At 42.6% G+C, this 20,573-nt stretch overlaps 1 protein-coding gene and 1 long non-coding RNA gene across 15 annotated transcripts in view; one reads left to right on the forward strand and one right to left on the reverse strand.

Moving 5' to 3' along the window:
* The window catches only part of Plekhh2 (pleckstrin homology domain containing, family H (with MyTH4 domain) member 2), a 110,249-nt gene that overhangs the window by 23,916 nt on the left and 65,760 nt on the right, over positions 1–20,573 (forward strand). For 6 of the 11 annotated variants that reach the window (NM_177606.4, NM_001357987.1, NM_001357986.1 and 3 more), the window contains exon 3: positions 11,653–11,715. In NM_177606.4, coding sequence (NP_808274.2) covers positions 11,653–11,715 — 63 coding nt within the window. Of the gene's footprint in view, positions 1–6,952; positions 7,229–10,951; positions 11,220–11,652; positions 11,716–19,543; positions 19,639–20,573 lie in introns of those variants that run through there. The other 5 variants (XR_876465.3, XM_030249635.1, XM_011246358.3 and 2 more) reach the window with 3 other exon arrangements.
* Positions 6,742–16,748, reverse strand: 4930500A05Rik. Of its 4 annotated transcripts, none has more exons than XR_003952329.1 (3): positions 14,852–16,731; positions 10,703–10,974; positions 6,742–7,638 (listed from the first exon to the last, which is right to left on the reverse strand). It is a non-coding gene; the product is annotated as an RIKEN cDNA 4930500A05 gene (long non-coding RNA). The 4 variants fall into 4 exon arrangements; XR_385856.4 differs by lacking the exon at positions 6,742–7,638 and having other exon boundaries at positions 10,133–10,974; positions 14,852–14,912; positions 15,354–15,451; XR_003952328.1 differs by lacking the exon at positions 6,742–7,638 and having other exon boundaries at positions 10,133–10,974; positions 14,852–16,748.

Genomic DNA, 20,573 nt, shown 5'->3' on the forward strand with positions numbered 1-20,573 from the left:
GCAAGACTGGGGGTATATGGGTGTGCACAGACATTGGATGCCAGGGATTGACATGAGTCAATGCAACTGAAAAACTCACAACAACTCTTTGGGCTACCATAGCTTTGCAACAGCAAGACTGGGGGTATATGGGTGTGCACAGACATTGGATGCCAGGGATTGACAAAAGACACTTTCTCTATCACCTTCTGACTGGAAACTTAGGGGTTCTTTGGAAAATCAGTTGTGTTGGATGGTGTCTTGTTAAGACAAACATGTGAAGGAATGTCTCATTGAAGAGGGCGCAGGTGAAGGACTAAGGCAGACTTGTGAAGTTTTGCTGAAGTAGACACAAGAGAAAGGATGTCCTGCTAAAGCAAACAAGGATAAAGGACATGCGATGAAGGCTTCTTCCCTAACAACACACACGTATTGGTCCACCTTACACTGTGTAATTGAGCTCTGTTTGTTGGGACTCCATAGAGAGAAACGCACCAAAAAACCTTTTGGTGGCATGTTACAGTTTCTTGTCACTCCTTGGACTCGGCTTGATTGTCTGAGTGATGTCAGCTGAGACAGACGCACATGCTTAGGCGAGACCTGCGGGGGACACTTGATGTTTGGAGAGAGTATAAACAGGGCTGGACTGTGGGAAGCCACATATGCCATTACAAGGTGGCGCTGGCTACCGCTGGCCACCATGCATAAGTTTGAGTAAACAACCAATGTGTACAAATGCAGTAAAGTTTTTCACCCAGTCACTGCCTGGCCTGGGCATGATAATGAGGCTCCATGAGATACTGAGAGAGTACCACCAATCAGATGAGAGACATGCAAATGAGGTATGATAATGAGCCTCATTGAGGTACTGAGAGAGAATAACCAATCAGATGAGGGACATGCAAATGAGGTAGAATGCATAACCAATCCGGGTGAGAGACATGCCTCTCCTAGGCCTATATAAGCAGCACCAGTTCTGGGCTCGGGGTCTTCTTGCCTACACAGTCAAATGCTCTCCAAATAAACGTGTTGCAGAAGGATCCTGTTGTGGCGTCTGCTTTGCTGGCGAGACAGGCGCTCACACTGGACGGACGGGGACAGAGACTGAACTTGGCTTGCTTATAGAGCTGGCTGTGCGATGTTTGTTGGTCTCCCGTTTTCGTTGATCTTCATTTTACCGAGAGAGGCACAGCTGAGAACTTTTCCTGGGCTTCCTGTTGGCCCTGGTCCCTCCTGCTGCTGACTGGTGCTGAGGCTGAGGCCTGGCTGTCCCTGCTGGCTAGTGCCACCACTGCTGATTCGTGCTTACCATCTCATCTATATCCAACTAGACTGTTGCTATATCTATCTATGAAGTGTTTGCCAGTGGATTGAGCTGACCTGTAAACTGAACTGTCAATTTTCAGAAAACACAGACGGAAAGTGTTTTTCTAAACAGGTCCACTTCCCCCATATCCTTTCTATTCCACTACCTCTGGTGGGTGGTAGGCTAAAAGGGCGGTTAAAACGTTTTAAGAACCATCAGTAAAAATAGACTTAAAAAAATTGAAGTTACAACCCTCCATCTTCTTTTTTTTGAACTGGCCCCTTCATTCACTCTAGAACTCACCATTTTGTTACTCGTCTGGGAAACATCCTGTCGACCCAGACCCCAGGCTCTACAGATATCCACAGGCGCACCCCGTCCTTAAGTGGGTGCTCTGGATCGCAACTCAGGCCCTCACACTTGCAGGGCAAACACTCCACTCACTGAGTCATAGCTCCACATTTGCACAAAAAGAAAACGTATAGGTTGTTCTTCAAGAAAAGTCTTTAGGGCTGGAGAGATGGTTGAGAGGTAACAGCTCACAACCTCCTGTAACTCCAGTTCTGTGGTTTCCAACACCCTCTGACCTGTGTGGACACTTACATGCATGTGGCACATATGTACTCACACAGCAGCACATACATATACATAACAAACACACAATAATAAAATTATTTTAAAAAATAAATCTCTGTTGGCATTAACCTGCCATTGTATCATCAATAATTTATCATATGTTTAGCTTGGAATGCATCCTAATGACTTAAACTGACATTTGTTTTTGTTTTTTGTTTTGTTTTGTTTTTTTGGTTTTTCAAGACAGGGTTTCTCTGTATAGTCCTAGCTGTCCTGGAACTCACTTTGTAGACCAGGTTCACTTTGTAGAGCAGGCTGCCTCTGCCTCCCAAGTATCACGCCCGGCTTTAAACTGACATTTTTAAACTTCACAAAAGCATTTGTTTAAGAGGAGGGATGTAGACACAGACCCCACCCCTTACCACAAAGCTATTTGTAATTGATACCCACTGGCAAAGAGAAGATACATGTCTCCAATGGAGTGCTAGTAGGTCTGGCCCCTGTCCAGCAGTCATTGGCAGACACACTACGAACTCCATTGTTCTTGGGCTTTTGTTACTTTTTTGCCCTTTTTTTGTTTGTTTCCTTGGCCTTTTGCTTGTTTGTATTGATTTTTCTTTTTTTGTTATTCTTTGATAGTTTCAGTTTTTGTTTTGCTTTTGTTTCTAGAGACAATACAAAGTTGGGTGAGTAGGGAGTTGGGTAGAATTTGGGAGGAGTTGGAAGAGAGGAAAGATCATGATGAGAATGAATTGTAGGAGATAATTTTTAAATAAAAAATGTCAGTACAGGAGAGTAAAACAGCACCTGCAACTCTTGAATGCATTTCTCTGGGGCCCTCCGTGTTTGTATACACGTTGGAATGGAAGTGCAAAAGCTCTGTGATTTTCATGATTATTCTTGAAGCTGAAACATTACCTTCTTTTTCTTTTTTTTTTAGTTTTTTTTTTTAATTAGGTATTTTCCTCGTTTACATTTTTTTTAGGTTTTTTTTTTTTTTAAATTAGGAGAAACATTACCTTCTTTATACTACACATAAGTGTTACTGTAACTTTTATTCTCTGGCATTAATTGTTGTCTCCAAGGTGTATTGCCTCTGTCTGCTAACTCAGGCCTAGTTCTGGAAGCTTCTAGCCTCCGTACAATCTTATCTAGACCTAGAATATTTCAGCCTCTGAGACTTCCTACTAAATAAGCCCACTGTTTCTTGTTCTTTCTGAACTCTGGCTGGCTGGCTCAACTCAGCTGTTTTGGGTCAAAACTCCTCTCCATGCTGACTGACTCAATCTGGCTTCTCTCTCGGCCTCTGACTTTCTGCTGTGCTTGACCTCAAACTATTTCTGTTGCTCTGTACTCATTCTCTGGCTCCTTCTCATTCTCTGCTGCTTCTCATCCTCTGGCTCCTTCTCATCCTCTGGCTCCTTCTCATCCTCTGGCTCCTTCTCATCCTCTGCTCCTTCTCATCCTCTGCTCCTTCTCATTCTCTGCCTCCTTCTCATTCTCTGCTCCTTCTCATTCTCTGCTCCTTCTCATTCTCTGCTCCTTCTCATTCTCTGCCTCCTTCTCATTCTCTGCTGCTTCTCATTCTCTGCTGCTTCTCATTCTCTGCTGCTTCTCATTCTCTGCTGCTTCTCATTCTCTGCTGCTTCTCATTCTCTGCTCCTTCTCATCCTCTGCTGCTTCTCATTCTCTGCTGCTTCTCATTCTCTGCTCCTTCTCATCCTCTGGCTCCTTCTCATCCTCTGGCTCCTTCTATCTTCACCTGTGAACCTTGCTCTCTCTCTGCAACCTGTCTCCTTCCCCTCTCCCGATGCACTGTTCCCTCGTATGTTGGTTGCCTTTCTTTCCTCTCTCTTCTTATGAGAGTATGGCATATCCTATTCTGTCTAATCTGACTAGTCTGTCTGTCTGTCTGTCTGTCTCTCTCTCTCTGTGTAAGTAGTTAATATGAGTACAGGTCCCTCTGAGCTCAGAGGCGTCATAGTCCCCTGGAGGTCCTCTGGAAAAGCAGCCTGAGCCTAGCCACTGAGCTATCTTTCCAGTCCTGTAAATATAATTTTTATCAATTAAGAAAGCTTGCAGTGGTTTTAAAAGAGCATTTGTCTATGGTTCTATTGGTGGTCTTAGACTGTGTTTGTTATTTAATGGGGTCTTATCACATTCACTTGCAGATAGACTAGAACCTGGGTTCAGCAAGGACACGGACATGACAACTGTCTTGCACGTTCCAGATTTACATGCCCGACACTGAGTTGATTGTAGTAGAGTAACTAGACACTGTTGCATCCCTCGCTCCCTTTTTATTGCAGCAAGGTGGCTGCATCTTTTCCCATGATGCTCCATGTTCTAAAAACAAGTCAAAGCTTCAGGCTCAGCCTCAGCAGACATAGTGTTCTAGTAGAGTCTGCTGCCGTACAGAATAATTTTAAAGACACGTGCTTTACTTTTTAAGGAATGAAATAAAAATTCAAGATAATAGTCTGGGGGAAAAGTGGGAGAGATATTCAATATGGGGCTGAATGAATGTGAAGTCCATGTTCACAAGGAAGGAAATGATACTGAGTTATGTGAAGCTATGTAAGATAATTCATGTTATGTATGTGTGTTAAACTGAAAAGTAGAAACAATGGAAGGTATTAGGGAAGCAATAAGTTAGTGATGTTTTAAAAACACATCTATAACATCAACCATAACCTGGCCCACCCAAGCCACTCTACCTAGCATCTTTCAGTGTGATATAAAATACATTTAGAGACCAACTTCGCAGGCAATGGGTTCATTTTCTTAGTTCAGGCATGGCTATAGTGTGCCAGAGTGCTGCTTCTCCCAGTGACTCTTCCTTCTCCCTCGTTCACTTTCTCCCCTTACCTACAGTACTCTGAAGTCCCATCTGCACGTATAATTAGCCGTTTCTAGTTTTACCCTCTTGTCCATTAAACTCTACCCTCCATGTTGCATGTTCTTGTCTTCTGGTAAGTGCTTTGTTATGTCTGCCTTTGCATATCTATTTTGTGTTGACAAATTGCTCCAAACTTAAAACCACTACAGACATTTATTATCCTGCATCGTTTCTAAGTGTCAAAGACCGTGGCAATGAGTCAGCGCATCCCTCTGGTGACGCTGAGTCAGCACGTCGGTTAGGCTTGCAGAGAGCTGACGGTTTGAATGAAGCTGCAGGCTCTGCTGCCAAAAGAGTTCCCTCAATTGTTGTTGGAAAATTGGCTGTTGGTAGGAAGCCTCAGCTAAGCATGGAGACATCTCAGCAAGGCTACCCAAGAGCAGTGGATGGAGTCCAGAGGAGATCAAGGTGAAAGACACGGTGTCTTTTATGACAGGCTCAGAAGTGAGTCTCCATCCTTTCAGAGTCACCTATCATCATAAGGGTTAGCTCCATGTAGTGAAGGAAACAAGGCAGAAGAGCACAAGGTGAGGACCTTTGGGAGCTGTATGGAGGCTGGCTGCCGGTTATCTACTGCGTTTTGAATTCTTTTCCTACCCATTAGTCTTTAATCTCTCCCTACATCTTTTTTATTTTATTTTATTAGATATTTTCTTTATTTACATTTCAAATGCTATCCTGAAAGTTCCCTATACCCTCCCCCAACCCTGCTCCCCTACCTACCCACTCCCACTTCTTCTCCCTACATCTTTTAAAAGTTATTGTCTTTCTAATAATGGATTCTATTCCCACTTAATCTCCACTACCCTAAACATAGTCTGAGATTTCTCACACATGATTTCCATGTCTATCTTTGTCTAAGATTGATGTTGTTGCATTGCTATAACCTTGTTACATTGTAACATTGTTACAATGTTAACACTGACTTGTCTAAATCAATTAAAACCATTGATTTTTGTTAGCTGGCTTCATGTTTTCTTAGTATGTTTTAGAATTTGAGCCTATTTGATATTTAAGTTGGGGGTGTCAGATTGATACACTTACTGTAAAAATACACAAGCAATCTCAATAAGGAGACGTTTCTGTTTCCTGTAAATGATCTCAGTTTCCTTCCCGAGTTCTAAGCCCTAGAAGCCCCTTATATGTTTTTCTGTCCCTTTGCTCATCTGTGACAGTCAAGAAGGCTACCTCCTGGATTTGATCTGTCACTATTTTATTAAGGATTTCTGACATTGCACTCATGAGGATATTAGTCTGAGCTTTGACTTTGATTGTGGTTGTTTGGTTACGTTTGCTTTTGGTTTTCTGAGAGGGAACATGAAGTTGGGAGGGTAGGGAGGTGGAGAGGAGTTGTGAGGAGTTGGGAGGGGTTGGGAGGGATTGGAAGAAGGGAAAGATCACGATGAGAATGAATTGTATGAGATAATTTTTAAATAAAAACATTCAAAAGGGAGGAGAAAAACAGCACCTGCAACTCTTTAATACATTGATCTGAGGACCTATGTGTGTGTATATACTTTGTGGAATGGAGAGTTGTGAAAGCTCTGTGATTTTTCATGATTATAGTTGAAGCTGAGCCACTAGCTTCTGTATACAACACATATGGACTGGGAGCTAAGAGGAAACAGCACTCCAATGGCTGGTCTTGGACAGTGCACTGGGAAGCATTGCCAGCTTGAAGGCTGTTTACTTTTTGAATTTGTTTTCATTCTTACACACATCTTTAGTTGACTTCACTAGCAAAGTTATGTACTCTTGGAGTTTTCCTTTTGTAAGGTTTTAAATAGTATGATGCATTTCTTAGTTACAAGGCCATTAAGCTAACATTTCTCCTTGGCTAATCTTTGCTATTTTATGTCTTTAAAAGAGATTGTGTGTTTCATTCAAGTTGTCCAATTATTTTTTGCTCATAATATTCTGTTATTTCCACACCCCCCCCCAAGTTCTGTGATTCTACATTTTGGTCTTCTGTAGGCTTAAATTTTTTAAAACTTAACTTTTAATAAGGGTTTTCAAGCATTTTGACTCCCCTGCCCCCAACACACACACTTCTAGCCCACCATCCAAAGGTAGGGCAGAAAAGATGGTAAGTAGGGCAAGGGGATGTGGACCTGTTTAGAAGTAGTTCTTTGGTGTGATTCCAATCTCCATTTGCCAGGATACCAGCAGCCCAGTTCAGTAGTGCCAGGTTACCAAACATGAATCAGCAGCGGTGGCCCAATCCAGCAGAAACAGCCAGGCCTCTGCCAAATCCGCAGAAGTCAGCAGGGGAGCGGCCAGAACCAACCAGGACACCAGGAGAAGTTCTCTGCCGTGCCTCTCTCAATGAGGTGAAGATCAGGGAAGACTCCAGACCAATGAAGTGTTGCAAGGCTAGTTATGCAAGCACCCCACCACTGTCCATTGACTTCTATTTATCTCTCCAACATCTCGTGTCCTCGCACAGGTCTGCTTCAGCAAAACACCACGTGAGTCTGTATCCCGTGACACAGCCAGACACTTTCACTTGGGTGCTCTTTGACATTCCTGATGTTGATCATTTGTGGCTTTATCAGTGGTATTGTTCTTTTACAAACAGTTCTTGACTGTATTGTTTTTACCTTTTCTCTCCGCACTGTAATCTTTATCAGATCTCCCTCTTTTGTTGACCTTTGCCACGGAGTTGACTTGGCCCTTCTTCCTGGTTAATTTAGTTTGCGAAGACTCTTGGCTGTAAGTAGTTATCTCTCGGTGTGACCTCATAGTGATTTCTATGACCTCATAATCTTCAGCGACGACTACGAGATGCTCTGCCACTCAGTCCTCTTCTCTGGGCACATTATCCATTTGCGCTTCAATCCCACAACGTAGTTTAGAATCTTTTTCAATTGTCTGCTTTCTGAAGCAGCAAAATTACCTTTGACTATGGCAACCATTACAAGTGATCATTGTTTCTAATGCAAGATACTTCTATCTCTTCTCTTCCATTATACTTTTTGTTTATCTTTAGTAATGAACTTTACTATATAAAATAACTGAAAATCATATCCATCCTACATTACAATGTTTGTGCTGCCATGTTCCCTAATAAACGGCATATCGCCCCAACAAAACATGCCCTGGTCATGACATCACCCTCCAAATCCCCCACATCCATCAGCAGTGGTGGAGCTTTTAGTAGATTATTGTTTCCCTCCCCCTCTCCTCCTGGTTAGCCCAGTTGTCACCACAGAGGCTTTATCTAGCAACTGATGGAAACAGATCCAGAGACCCATAGGGGGAGGAATCAAAGGGGTTAAGAAACAATCAACTGACCTGGGCTCACAGACACTGAGCCACCAAGCAGGGAGCATGCTTGAGACCGACCTAGGTCCTCTGCATATATATATATATTACTGTTGTGTAGTTTGGTCTTCTTGTGGGACTCCTAACAATGGAAGGAGGGGCTGCCTCTCACTCTTTTGTTGGCTTTAGGGACCCTGGTCCCCATACTGAGTTGTCTCCTCCAGCCTTAATATGAGGGGAGATGCCTAGTCTTACTTGATATGCCGTGTTTGGGTGATGTCCCTGGGAGGCCTGCCCTTTTCTGAAGAGAAATGGAGGAGTGGATGTAGAGGGCATTCTACTCTTTTGAAATGGAACTAACTCTCCCATTACTCATCATTTAAGATACAAACTACGTGACTCACAATTCTATTATATAATCATAAGACAACCAGACAGCACCTTGGTATGTATGTATATCTCATCCCATAAAAACACTACACAATCTTTCTTATATAAATAAAATTAAAATCTTCATTAACTCTTTTAAAACAAACTTTCCCGGGTACATGTCATTCCATATATAATTTATATTTGTCTCTTTTTTGTGGTTGGGACTCAAACCCAAACCTTTCAGTATGCTAGCTGAGTACTCTACCACAGAGAGACACACTCAGCCCCTGTTTTGTCTTTAAATATGTTATTGATACCTTTTCACATATATCTTTAAAAGTTCCTATTGGAGATAAGTTTTTTTAATACATGGAAGTGTGCCTCATGTGTTTATCATCTAGATTTGATGCTTATCAGCTCAGGACCAGTCAGGCTATCTGTACACAGATCTGTCCTTCCCAGAGTTATAAGGTTTTACCCATTTACCCAATTTATAATGAATTTATAGTATTTAACTGTGTTACTATTTATATAGATTTAGAGAAAATCCCTTGTTTTTAGGCAGATATCTTTTCTCTTTTCTCAGTTCCCTTTCCCTTGGTGAGTGTGTGTGTGTGTGTGTGTGTGTGTGTGTGTGTGTGTGTGTGTGTGTGAGAGAGAGAGAGAGAGAGAGAGAGAGAGAGAGAGAGAGAGAGAGAGTTAGAGTTAAACCTAAGGCCCGTGCATACTAAATAAATGTTCTGTCATTGAGCTGTATCCTCAAGCAGGACACCATCGTTTTTGTATTTCAAATGATAACGCTGCAGTTGCTATAATCATGGGTTGTTGTGGGTTTTTTGTTTGTTTGTTTGTTTTTTAAATGAGGGTTAGTTTTCTGAGACACAGTAGCTTTGGTTATCTTAAAACTTACTCTGTAGCCTAGGACGGCCCCAAACTCAGAGATCTGCCTGTCTCTGCCTCCCAAGTGCTGAGGTTGAAGGTGTGCACCCCCAATGCCTAATGACCATGTTTTTTAATTACTGAAAAACCTAAACCCCTTTCACATTGTGGTCACCTCTTCTCTTATTTTTAGCCTCACATTTTGTAATAGAGAAGGTTGTACTATCCACATTTTATACACAGCAATTCTAGAACCTAGTGAAAACTGTATGGTAAGAACTAAAACCCAGGCCACTTGAGTGTACTTAGCTCATTTGAACCAGAACCATCCCAACTTATGCTATCCGTAAAGCAATGTTTGTGTATGCTTAGAAATATACTGTTATAAAAGGTTTTGTGTAATATGAAGATCATTAACACATTCAATGTTATGCTAGATGTCTTACTACTCAATTTTTATATAAATATGCTAGGAGAAAAGTTATTCCTTTTTACTGACAAAGAATAGATAGAAACTTGCGATATTAAAGAAATTATCTATCATTACACCATTCATAAATAGTGGGCTCTGGGTTCTAATTTAGATCTTGCCTCCAAATTCATGGACTGCCCTCTTTTCCTTTCTACTTTTCCCTTATTATTTCATAGACCTCTTTTTGCTTAATTAAAAATAACAAAAGTGACCTTTGAACCTATGGTTTAAATTAATTCCCTTAGAGATACATACATATATCATTTTATGCCTAGCAACAAATTTCTCCTACTTATAGATCAAAGTATTCTAAAGTGCTATGTGTTTGTATGCAAGGGAGTGTGAGCTAACCATCTCTGGACATAACCTCCCAGACACAAATAAGTTTTACTAGTCTCTGAGGCGTATCTTTATCCAGTCTCATTAACAATCAGAACTAACCATCACAGCTCTTCTTTGAATGCACATCCATACATCTTTGCCATTTATCAATAATCTATGACACTCAGTATCTACTATGCATGAAGACTTGTACTAGGTTCACAACAGTAGATACTGGAACGTGCAAAAGACTTTTTAGTGGATCTTTGTGGGAGTATATGGATGTATGTGATGCTCCTGGTGTGTATCTGTATGGTGTATGTGTGCGTGTTTGTGTAAGTGCAGATGTGTGTGTACTAGAGTGGTTAGGTGGAGGTTTCAGGCCTTGTCTCCCATCTTGTTTGAGGTAGAGTCTTTTGTTTACTTCAGGGTAGATCAGATTCGCCGGTTCAAAAGCTTATGTCTGTCTCCCGTCTCCCCATGGGAGCACTGTGCCCAGCTTTACATGGGTATCAGGAACCCTTTTGAAATGTTGAGGCCTTGGCTGGGAAATGGGTGAAGGTCTTCTGGGAGACCCCGTGTTAAATGTGAATCTGGACGAACAAAGCCCAGGAAATGGTCCTGGTCAACGAACCCTTTAAGAACGAAGCGTCGCTGGCTCAAGCCATGCTCCTGAGGTTGAGACCCTGTAGCAGGCCAGATGGATAGGAAGCATGGGATGTCGGCTGGGATGTCCGCTGGTTGGGGCTGGCTGGCCCCTCTAGCCAGCCAGGCGCGTCGCTTCTCGGTGGTGCCAGGAGAGGGCGCGACCGGCCAGCTGGTCCTCGGGGGCAGGGGGGCGGGGGCTGCCCTGGGGTCGAAGAGTTGGAAGTTAACCATGAGTTCTGGACATCTGAACCAACAGTCCTGGAAAAGAGTGAAAGTGAGCACAGATCTAGCAACGGACTGCTCTAAACTTGGTCAAACTACAGCCTCAAGAGAAAAAGACTTGAATTTCATCTGGCACACATTCCTTAATCACTACTGGACTTCTGAAAGACGTTTATATTGTACTTTCTGTATTTATTTAGATATTTGTGTTTCATATTCTTTCCATCCATCTATAAGGCTACATTCAGGATGCCACAGCCTTGACTTAAGTATACCATCCAGTAAGTTTGTGAGAATATATGCTTCCCTGGCTTTTTTTAAAACAAACAAACAAACAAACAAATCCTGGCTAATAAGGCATTCTGTCTTTTTATTGTTCTTAATATGTATTGACCAGTAATTTATAATCTATCAATGAACATTCTTGTAGTATATGAGATACCATATTGAAGAAGGAAAATGTGATTGATACCAATTCTGTGACCTAACAGACAACACTTAAAAAGTCACCAGTTAATGGACTGCAGTGTCCAAAGTATCAAGACCTTCATCAGTTTGTAATATCAAGTGCTTCTTGAATGTTGTCCATTGTAACTCATATACAATGGACGACTTCATTTATTTTTGAGAATTGATGACATTATGGGATTTGAAGTCTTTTCCCAAAAGGTAAATATAAATATTTGTGTATTTTATACCCTCCCCCACCTACAGATGCAACAGTTGGAGAGACAAGTTATCGATGCAGAGCGGCAAGCAGAAAAGGCTTTTCAAGAGGTAGAGTATACGCCAGTCTTTCCCTGCCTCTATGCGTACAAAGAGTATACGCCAGTCTTTCCCTGCCTCTATGCATACAAAGAGTATACGCCAGACTTTCCCTGCCTCTATGCGTACAAAGAGTATACGCCAGTCTTTCCCTGCCTCTATGCATACAAAGAGTATACGCCAGTCTTTCCCTGCCTCTATGCATACAAAGAGTATACGCCAGTCTTTCCCTGCCTCTATGCGTACAAAGAATGTACGCCAGACTTTCCCTGCCTCTATGCGTACAAACATTGTTTAGCTCAAAACAGGATGGCTGTCAACCTTACTGGATATTTTATAATTTTGTTCAAGAGCTCAATTCATAGAGTGGGAAAATGTACTCTATTTTGTTCCTGTATAGATTTTTTCCAAGAAGGAAAAAGATTTTGGTAAGGTATTTTATCTTTGTAGGAAGTCAAAGGTAACTTTGGATGGGAATCCTCCCAGCAGTTAGGTTTTCTATGTAACCACGCCTACATCCACTTTATGTACAGTGGTAAAGAGTTGGAAATTATGTGAATCCCAGATTGTAGAAAAATTAATGGGTAAATGTAAGGCCATGAACAATAGTCGCTCAAAAACCCAACTATTTCAAATCATTTTACTGAGAACTAATAGAGAAACTTGCTTACCATTAGTAAAACATGCACAAAATTCATATTTTATACACTAATGTTTATGGGTCAGGAAAGTCAAATCCATAAGTTAAAAATTAGCCTGAGAGGAACCTAGAAATCTGCTTGAATTGTGGCATTAAGATGATCTTTTTTTTTTTTTGTATTTTAATTTTTTAAATTTTACTTTGAGTCTTTGGATGATGTGGTGAGTCACGTGGCCCTTTCTGGGCCTTGAGAACAACGAAGTGGATGGTTTGGATGTGCACACACAGCCTGGACGTTCTTCAGTGATATTCAACCACAGCTTCTCATTTAATGAGAAGACCCTTACCACAGTTGTTCAAAGCCACAGTTTCCAAAAGCAAAAAAACAAAAAACAAAAAACAAAAAACAACCAACCAAACAAAAAACAGCAATACAAAATTCTTTTTCAGAAATTCATAGTATAGCTAAGCTGCCCTTCCAGAGGACTCAGGTTCAATTCCCAGCATTCACATGGCAGCTCACAACTGTCTGGAACTCCAGTTTAACAGGATCCTATACCCTCACACAGACAAACATGCAGACAAAACACCAATACATATGAAAATCAATCAATCAATCAATCACACACACAGGAGGGGGGAGGAAGAGAGGATTGGAGAGGGAAGGAGGGAGGGAGGGGGAGAGAGAGTGGGGAGGAAGAGGAAAAGAGAGGAGAGGAGAGGGAGAGAGGGGGAAGGAAGGGAGGAAGGGAGAGAGAGGGGGGGGAGGCAGGCAGGGAGAGAGATGCATAGTACTGCAGTCTGTCTTTGGTGTCTTTTGTTTGTGTGCTTTGGTGGTACCAAGCACATTTCTCCTTTAAACTTGACATTACATTTTTTTAAATTTTTTTTGTTTATTTGGTATTTTCTTCATTTACATTTCAAATGCTATCCCAAAAGTCCCCCAGACCCTCCCCCCCCCGCCACTTCCCTACCCACCCATTCCCACTTCTTGGCCCTGGCATCCCCCCTCCTCCCCCCCCCCCCCCCCCCCGTACTGGGGCATATAAAGTTTGCAAGACCAAGGGGCCTCTCTTCCCAATGATGGCCGACTAGGTCATCTTCTGCTACATATGCAGCTAGAGACACGAGCTCCGAGGGTACAGGTTAGTTCATATTGTTGTTCCACCTATAGGGTTGCAGACCCCTTTAGCTTCTTGGATACTTTCTCTAGCTCCTCCATTGGGGGCCCTGTGATCCATCCAATAGCTGACTGTGAGCATCCACTTCTGTGTCTGCCAGGCACCGACATAGCCTCACAAGAGACAGCTATATCAGGGTTCTTTCAGCAATTGAGATTACATTTAACATAGCAAATTGTTAAGAGTGGCTTAACAGATATCTGAGCAATGCCAACTCAACCTAACTCTTGCTTTCTTATTCATATTTGAAAGGAAACCTTAAAGTTTTAATTACATGAAACCTCAACCACATATTAGAGTAGAGAAAACAGCGTGATGGATTCTCTTGGGAGTTAGTTAACTTGCGGTTTGTCTTATCAGTAGTCTCTTGCTCCCTCCATACACTGGATTATTTTGAGGAAGCCAATACCAGATGTCATACAATTGCACCCGAGAGCTGAGTGAAATCAAAGCTACCATTTCTCTAGCCCCGTGTTTTTGTTTTTTAATTGGGTGAAGTTTGTATAATATAAGATTATTATTTAGAATAGATAACTACAATTATCATATAATCAGCATCTCTGTTTAGCTCCATTCATTAATCATTGCCACCTTACACAATGAAGCCTGTCACTGTCACTCCCTCTGCCCTCTGCCCTCCACCCTGGCAGTTACAGTCACAGAAATTACCCACCCTGCATAGAAGGGTGGGGCCTTGCTATGTGGTCCAGGCTGGCCTTAAACTTAGAATTCTCTTGCCTCAGTCTCCCCAATGTGGGGATTACAGGTATGTGCCACCACACCTAGATTGGCGATTTCTTACAGAATTCTTCTTATAATATGTGATCTTTGTGTCTGGCTTCTCTTATTAGTAGGATAATTTTGATCATGTTCCATATATATGTCACATTTTGTTTATTCAACTATTGATGGGCATTTCAGTTGCCTCTGCCTTTTGGTTAGTATGATCACAGGCATGCACGTGTATTTATTTGAGTATCTGTTTTTACTTGTTACTATATTACTTATAATATAAATATAAGTATATTTATATATAATAGGTAATATTTATCATTAATGTAATATGTGTATATGTTGTTTTCCTCATTTTAAATGACTGGCTTATTAAAGTTGAGATCAGGACTGGATCGACACATTTCTTTTGAGTCTTAGACTTTATTCTCTGTGGTTCTTTTTCTCTCCTTTGTTGGTTTAGTTTGTCCTCTCAAGCGTTCTGAGTTCTGAATTTCACTTAAACCTTCCCAGGGTGCTAGTAAGCGTGCTCGCCTCTGTGTCCTTTACTTTAATTAGAATTAAATCGAAACATTTCCCCCTACCTTCGTCTCACCTTTTTCTTTCTTCCTCTCTATTTTCCAATAGCAATGGCAGTGGCATTTAGTTCCAAGGGTCTGTAAAGTGAACGTGTCAGACAGCATGCCCGCTGGCAGTGGATGAGAACTGTAAATGGCAGCAGTGCCAGCATTTGGCTTTGCTATTCATTTTAACTTTAGCTACTCCTGCCCTGTCCATTTGAGAAGGACTATATAATCTAGATTCTCATCGTTGGCTTGGTAAGCATACAACACTCCAGTGCCATAAGTCAAATTCGTCTTGTTTAAAACTTAATCTCTTGATATCTTATAATGCCTAGAACATAAATAAATTTATCTTATGAAAATGTCCCACTGATGAGCCATCCCATGAGAAAGGCCAGAAGGCACAACTGTAGACACCCCTGTACAATTGTGGTCCAAGTAGATATGGAGGCTCCTTCTAACTCAGTGGCTCTTTATGATTCTTGGAGAACAGTTGCCCTAATTTACCTACAACAGTCTTGTAAAAACACTTACAATGAGAACTCAGGGTTTGAGGTGAGCCATTTCCCTTTCCTGTCCTCCCTCCCTCTTCCCAGAGACAGTGGGAAAGAGGTGGGGACCTTTGAGACCAGAGGTTGCCAAGGAGACCAGAGGTTGCCAAGGAGACCAGAGGTTGCCAAGGAGACCAGAGGTTGCCAAGGAGACCAGAGGTTGCCAAGGAGAATCTGCACAGTCAGAAGAAAATTCAGATGGAGTTCATGGTTGTCCCTCTTGGGATGAGCTGACAGCTTCTGGTTTATGGCGGATTGATCAAAGAACACAGACTCTGCAGTCAGACTGTCGGGCTCGGTCAGCTCTCCTCTCTCCTGCTTCACTCCAGCTTTTTATCTATAAACTGTGATGCAGGCTTGTGCCTGTCTCATAGGCTTGTGCAGAACTTGAGTAGGTTGCTAGAAGTAAAGTACTTGGAATGCTTCCGAGCACATAGTAGGAGTTAGCTATTGTGAAGACTGAAGCAGATTTAAGTGAGCTGCCTGGCACACACTCAGCCCACAGTAGATGGTGGTGGCAGAAGCAGTATTAGCAGTGTATGGGTTTGGGTAGGACAATAAAAATTAGCACTGGGGGTTATGGGTAGCTCTCCAAACTACCCTTGAGTTTAATGAATTACTGGAAGCATTTACAGGATGCAAAACAAAACAAAACAAAACAACAGCAGCAACAACAACAACCACTTTACACTCATGGTTATGGTAATATATAGGGAAAAGAAACATTTAAAATCCATAAAAGAAAAGGGCACCATAGGTAGTGTCCAGGAGCGCCCAGGTCCAAGTTTCCAGTTGCTGTATCCCAGTGAAATCATGCAGGGATGTGCTGGCTCCTTCCATCAAGGTTGCATGAGCAAGATTTGCAAAACATTGCCAGTGCCAAAGCCAAACCCACAAAGTTTAGTGTACAGGGGATCAGCCTGAAGTACTCATGTGACGGACCTTAGTTACTAAGACTCTAGCTTTCCCCATCCCTCTATTCCCCTGCCAGAGTCACACTGGTACCGTGTGGCTGAGACCCTGCGTGAACAGCAATAGATATTCACATGGCAATAATTTGAGTGAGAATATGCGCCCAGAGGGTGTGTATTTGAACAGTGGGTTCCTATTTGGTGATGCTGTTAGTAGAGGCTTAGGAGGTTTGGCCTTCCTGGAGGAGCTGTGTCACGGGCAGTGGGCATTGGGGCATTGAGATCCCAGCCTCCTCCCAGTTTGCGCTCTCTGCTTCGTGCTTTCAATTCAAGATGAACTGTTTGCTGCTTCAGTCACCATGCCTGGCTGCTGTCAGGCCTCCCTGTTGTCATGGTGATGGCCTCTTATGCCCTTTGGAACCATAAGCCCAGATAAACCCTTCTTTCTAGAAGTTGCTGTGGATATGGAGTTTATGACAGCGACAGGAAAGTAACTGGTAGCACCCATGAAGCATGTTGTTAGCATGTTGTTAGCATGTTGTGTCCAAGATGGCAGAAGCCAAGGTGCTTTTATTTATAAGGATGTCCCAGGGGCTCAAAGATTCCCTTTGCCCCAGACCAGTCAGAGCCCTGTCCTATCTTTGGAATCTGAGCAGTTCAAATCTACTTGAGCTAGTTCTTTGATGAAGAGTAGCTTAGAGATGTCAGGATCTAAGAGGCTTAGGAGAAGACTAGAGGATATGAGGAGAAGAAGCAAATAAGATCTTACCAGGAGGAAAAGAGAAAAGCCAGGGTGTATGTGTAGATGCTTGTGAGTTTGTTTAAACCAGTGTGATTTGTCGGTGTTTTTTTTTTTTAACAACTTCTTTATTTTTATTTTATGTGCATTGGTGTTTGCTTGCATGTCTGTGTGAGGCATGTCTGTGCGAGGATCCCTTAGAACTGTAGGGACACACAGTTGTGAGCCACCATGTGGGTGCTGGGAGTTGAACTGGGACCCCTGGAAGAGCAGTCAGCGCTCTTAACTGCTGAGCCGTGTCTCCAGCTCCTCATTCGGTGTTTGTTACTGGTTGGTCCGAGTAGCTAAAATTCCTGTATGGTTAAGGTTAAATGAATGGAAAAAGAACTGGGCTGTTTTCCGTGTGCTTGTGGTAGGATATTTTAAAAGACGGCTTGTTTCTTCTGTAAACTTAGCATTCCTGTAGACATCTTATTCATAGTGATTACCAAGGAAGGCTGGGAATCCTGGTCATAACAGGGCCAGCTGGCAAGTGGGGTGCTGGTGACTATTTTGTGATTCTTTAAGAGACTTTGCACACATTTGCCAATATTTTCCTCGCCTCAGAAAGTTGTTTATCCAAAAGTAGTAGTCACCTGAAAAGAGTTTCAGATGAGAATGGTTCATCCAGGGATCTTGGTCATGTTCATGCATAACACATGCATAGCTATCCAGAGCTATAGGAATATAGTAATTAACCTTCCCTAGGTCATGTTTCATGTGACATCTAAGTGTGGCTGCTCTGTTCTCACATGGTTCCGAGAAGCCAGACCTTGCATTGCTGTAACAGAGACCCCGAGAGCAACTGTCTTCAGGAGAAAGGTCATTTTTTTGGCTCATGGTTTCAGTCTGTGGTCAGTTGGCTCCTGAGATGAGACAAACAGCAGGGCGGAGAGAGCAGGTGACAAACAGAGATGCTTATGGCACAGCCAGGAAGGGGACAGGGCTGGGGGGAGCAGTAACAGGAAGGGACTGAGGGTGGGGTAGTGACAAAAACAGGCACACACGGGATATATAAGAATGCCTCCAGGGAACGAGAACTTCAGACTCTCGCTCTCGGATGATCCTTTCCCTAGCCCCAGCCCACCTTTCCACAACAATGCCATCAGATTCCTCTCCCACCAGTGGGGATCAACTGTGTCACAATGGCTGGGTCTACAGGGTTAAACCAAGCCTTCTATAGATGAACACTTTGGGAAATACTTTATATCTAAACTGTAACTGAATTCTGAATTCTCTTCACATTTCCTCTCTCTCTGGTATATATGTACCTCTCTCTCTCTCTCTCTCTCTCTCTCTCTCTCTCTCTCTCTCTCTCTCTCTCTCTCTCTCTCTCTCTCTCTCTCTCTCTCTCTCTCTGTGTGTGTGTGTGTGTGTGTGTGTGTGTGTGTGACACACAGAGCAGAGCAAAAGATCATTGTCAGGTGTCTTCTTCAATTACTCTCTTCCTTTAAATCCTTTAAAAATTTAGCTGGGTGGTGGTGGCACACGCCTTTAATCCCAGCACTTGGGAGGCAGAGGCAGGTGGATTTCTGAGTTCAAGGCCAGCCTGGTCTACAGAGTGAGTTCCAGGACAGCCAGGGTCACACAGAGAAACCCTGTCTCGAAAAAAAAAATATTTCTGGGTAACTGTACAGATGAATACATGTAGTTAGATCATGTCCACCCATGCCAACTTCCCAACTCCAGTGTCTCCTGGGCCTCCTTCAACAACCCCCCTCCCCTAACTCCATTATGTCTTCTTCCTTCCCCACCTTCTTTTTCTTCTTCCACTCTTTGTTCAGTTAATCCAACTGCACACATGGACCACGAGCATCCACCATGGGATCCACACATTACTATAGAAAACTTTCCATCTCCTAGTGACCATCAACCGCCAGTACTCACTCCACTAAAGGTGGGGCCTCGATTGCTCTTCATACTCCACGTTAGAGGGTCGATTGGCTTGATCTTGTGGCAGCAGCCACAGTGGCTCTGGCAGGAGTTAATGAATTCAAGGACCTTGTCCTGCCCGGAGGACATACCTCACAGCAGTCTTCCAGGACTCTGGACTTCCAGGATGGCTCTTGCCATTCCAGCCCTGCCTCTGAGCCTCTGTAGGAGGCTATCCTGCTTAGGGCTGCACACTACAGTTATCCACTCACTGCATAGCTGTGCTTTTCTTAACCTCAGACCACTGCATAGAGCCATTTCTTTGATGAGGTTGACCTTGTTTTTGGAAAGAGTCTCACTGAGCCCACAGCTCGTGGATTTGGCTACACTGGTGGGCAGTGAGCCCCAGGAATCTACCTTAGCCCTCCTCCTAGCACTGGGAGCTGCCATGCCCAGCTTTTATGCGGGTGCTGGGGATGCAAACTCTAGTCTTCGTGCTTGGGCAGCGGCACTTAGCGGACTGAAGCTTGAGGTGTCCTAGCTTCCATTACTCTATTCTCGGAGAGGGGCTGACGTAGTTGACACTACTCTCCTCAACTTCTCTTGCTACAGAATATCCTGCTGATAACTGGGGAAGCTGCTTGGAGATTGGGTATTTGCTGTCTGGTTTTCTCCCGCTGGGCTATTTTTCATGGCAGATGTCGTAGGTAAACCTTTGTCTTTATGAGTTTTTATGGCTCATCCAAAACCAAACAAAAAAAGAAAATCACTGCTTTATGTTAATTATGCTAAGGCATCTAAACCTAAGGCCATTTAAATTATTTAAAAAGCAGAATGGGTTTTCCTTCTTTGATTTTGTTTTAAAAGTTTCCAGCTCCAGCTATGTATGTGTGCATGTGAGTATATATATATATATATATGAGACATAGTGTGTTTGTGCATATATATGTGTGTGTAAGTGTATATATGTGGTGCATATGTGTGTATAAGTGAATGTATGCAGATGTGCTGTATTTGTATATGAATGTATGTATGTGTATGTGTGTGTGTATGTGTGTGTTGTATATGTATATGTGGTGTGTATGTATACATGTACATATTTGTATATGTATGAGTGTGTGTATGCGTTTGAGTATGTGTATGCATCTAACATGTGTGTGAGTGTATGTATGTGTCTTTGTGTATATGTGCTGCATGTGTGTGTGGTAAATGTGTGTGTATAAGTGTGTGTGTTTGTGTGAGTGTACATATATGTATATGTGTCTGTGTATGTATGTGTAGGTGTCTGTATTTATATGTATTGTGTGTCTCTGTATGTGTACTGCATGTGTGTGGTGTGTGTATGTGGTATGTATGTATGTGTGAGTGTATGCATTTCTTTGTGTATGTGTACTCTGTGTTGTATGTATATGTGTGTTGTGTGTTATGTGTGTGGTGTGTGTGTGTATGTGTGTTTTTGTCTATGTGTCTGTATGTGTGTGTGAATGTATGTCTCTTTCTCTGTGTATGTGTGTTGCATGTGTGTCTGTGTGTGCTGAGTGTGAATGTGTATTGTGTGTATGTATGTGTGTTTGTGTGTATGTGTCTGTCTGTGTGAGTGTATGCATGTCTCTCTCTGTGTATGTGTACTCCATGTGTGCAT

The sequence above is a fragment of the Mus musculus genome, chromosome 17 (assembly GCF_000001635.26).
Source record: "Mus musculus strain C57BL/6J chromosome 17, GRCm38.p6 C57BL/6J".
Classification (NCBI taxonomy): domain Eukaryota; kingdom Metazoa; phylum Chordata; class Mammalia; order Rodentia; family Muridae; genus Mus; species Mus musculus.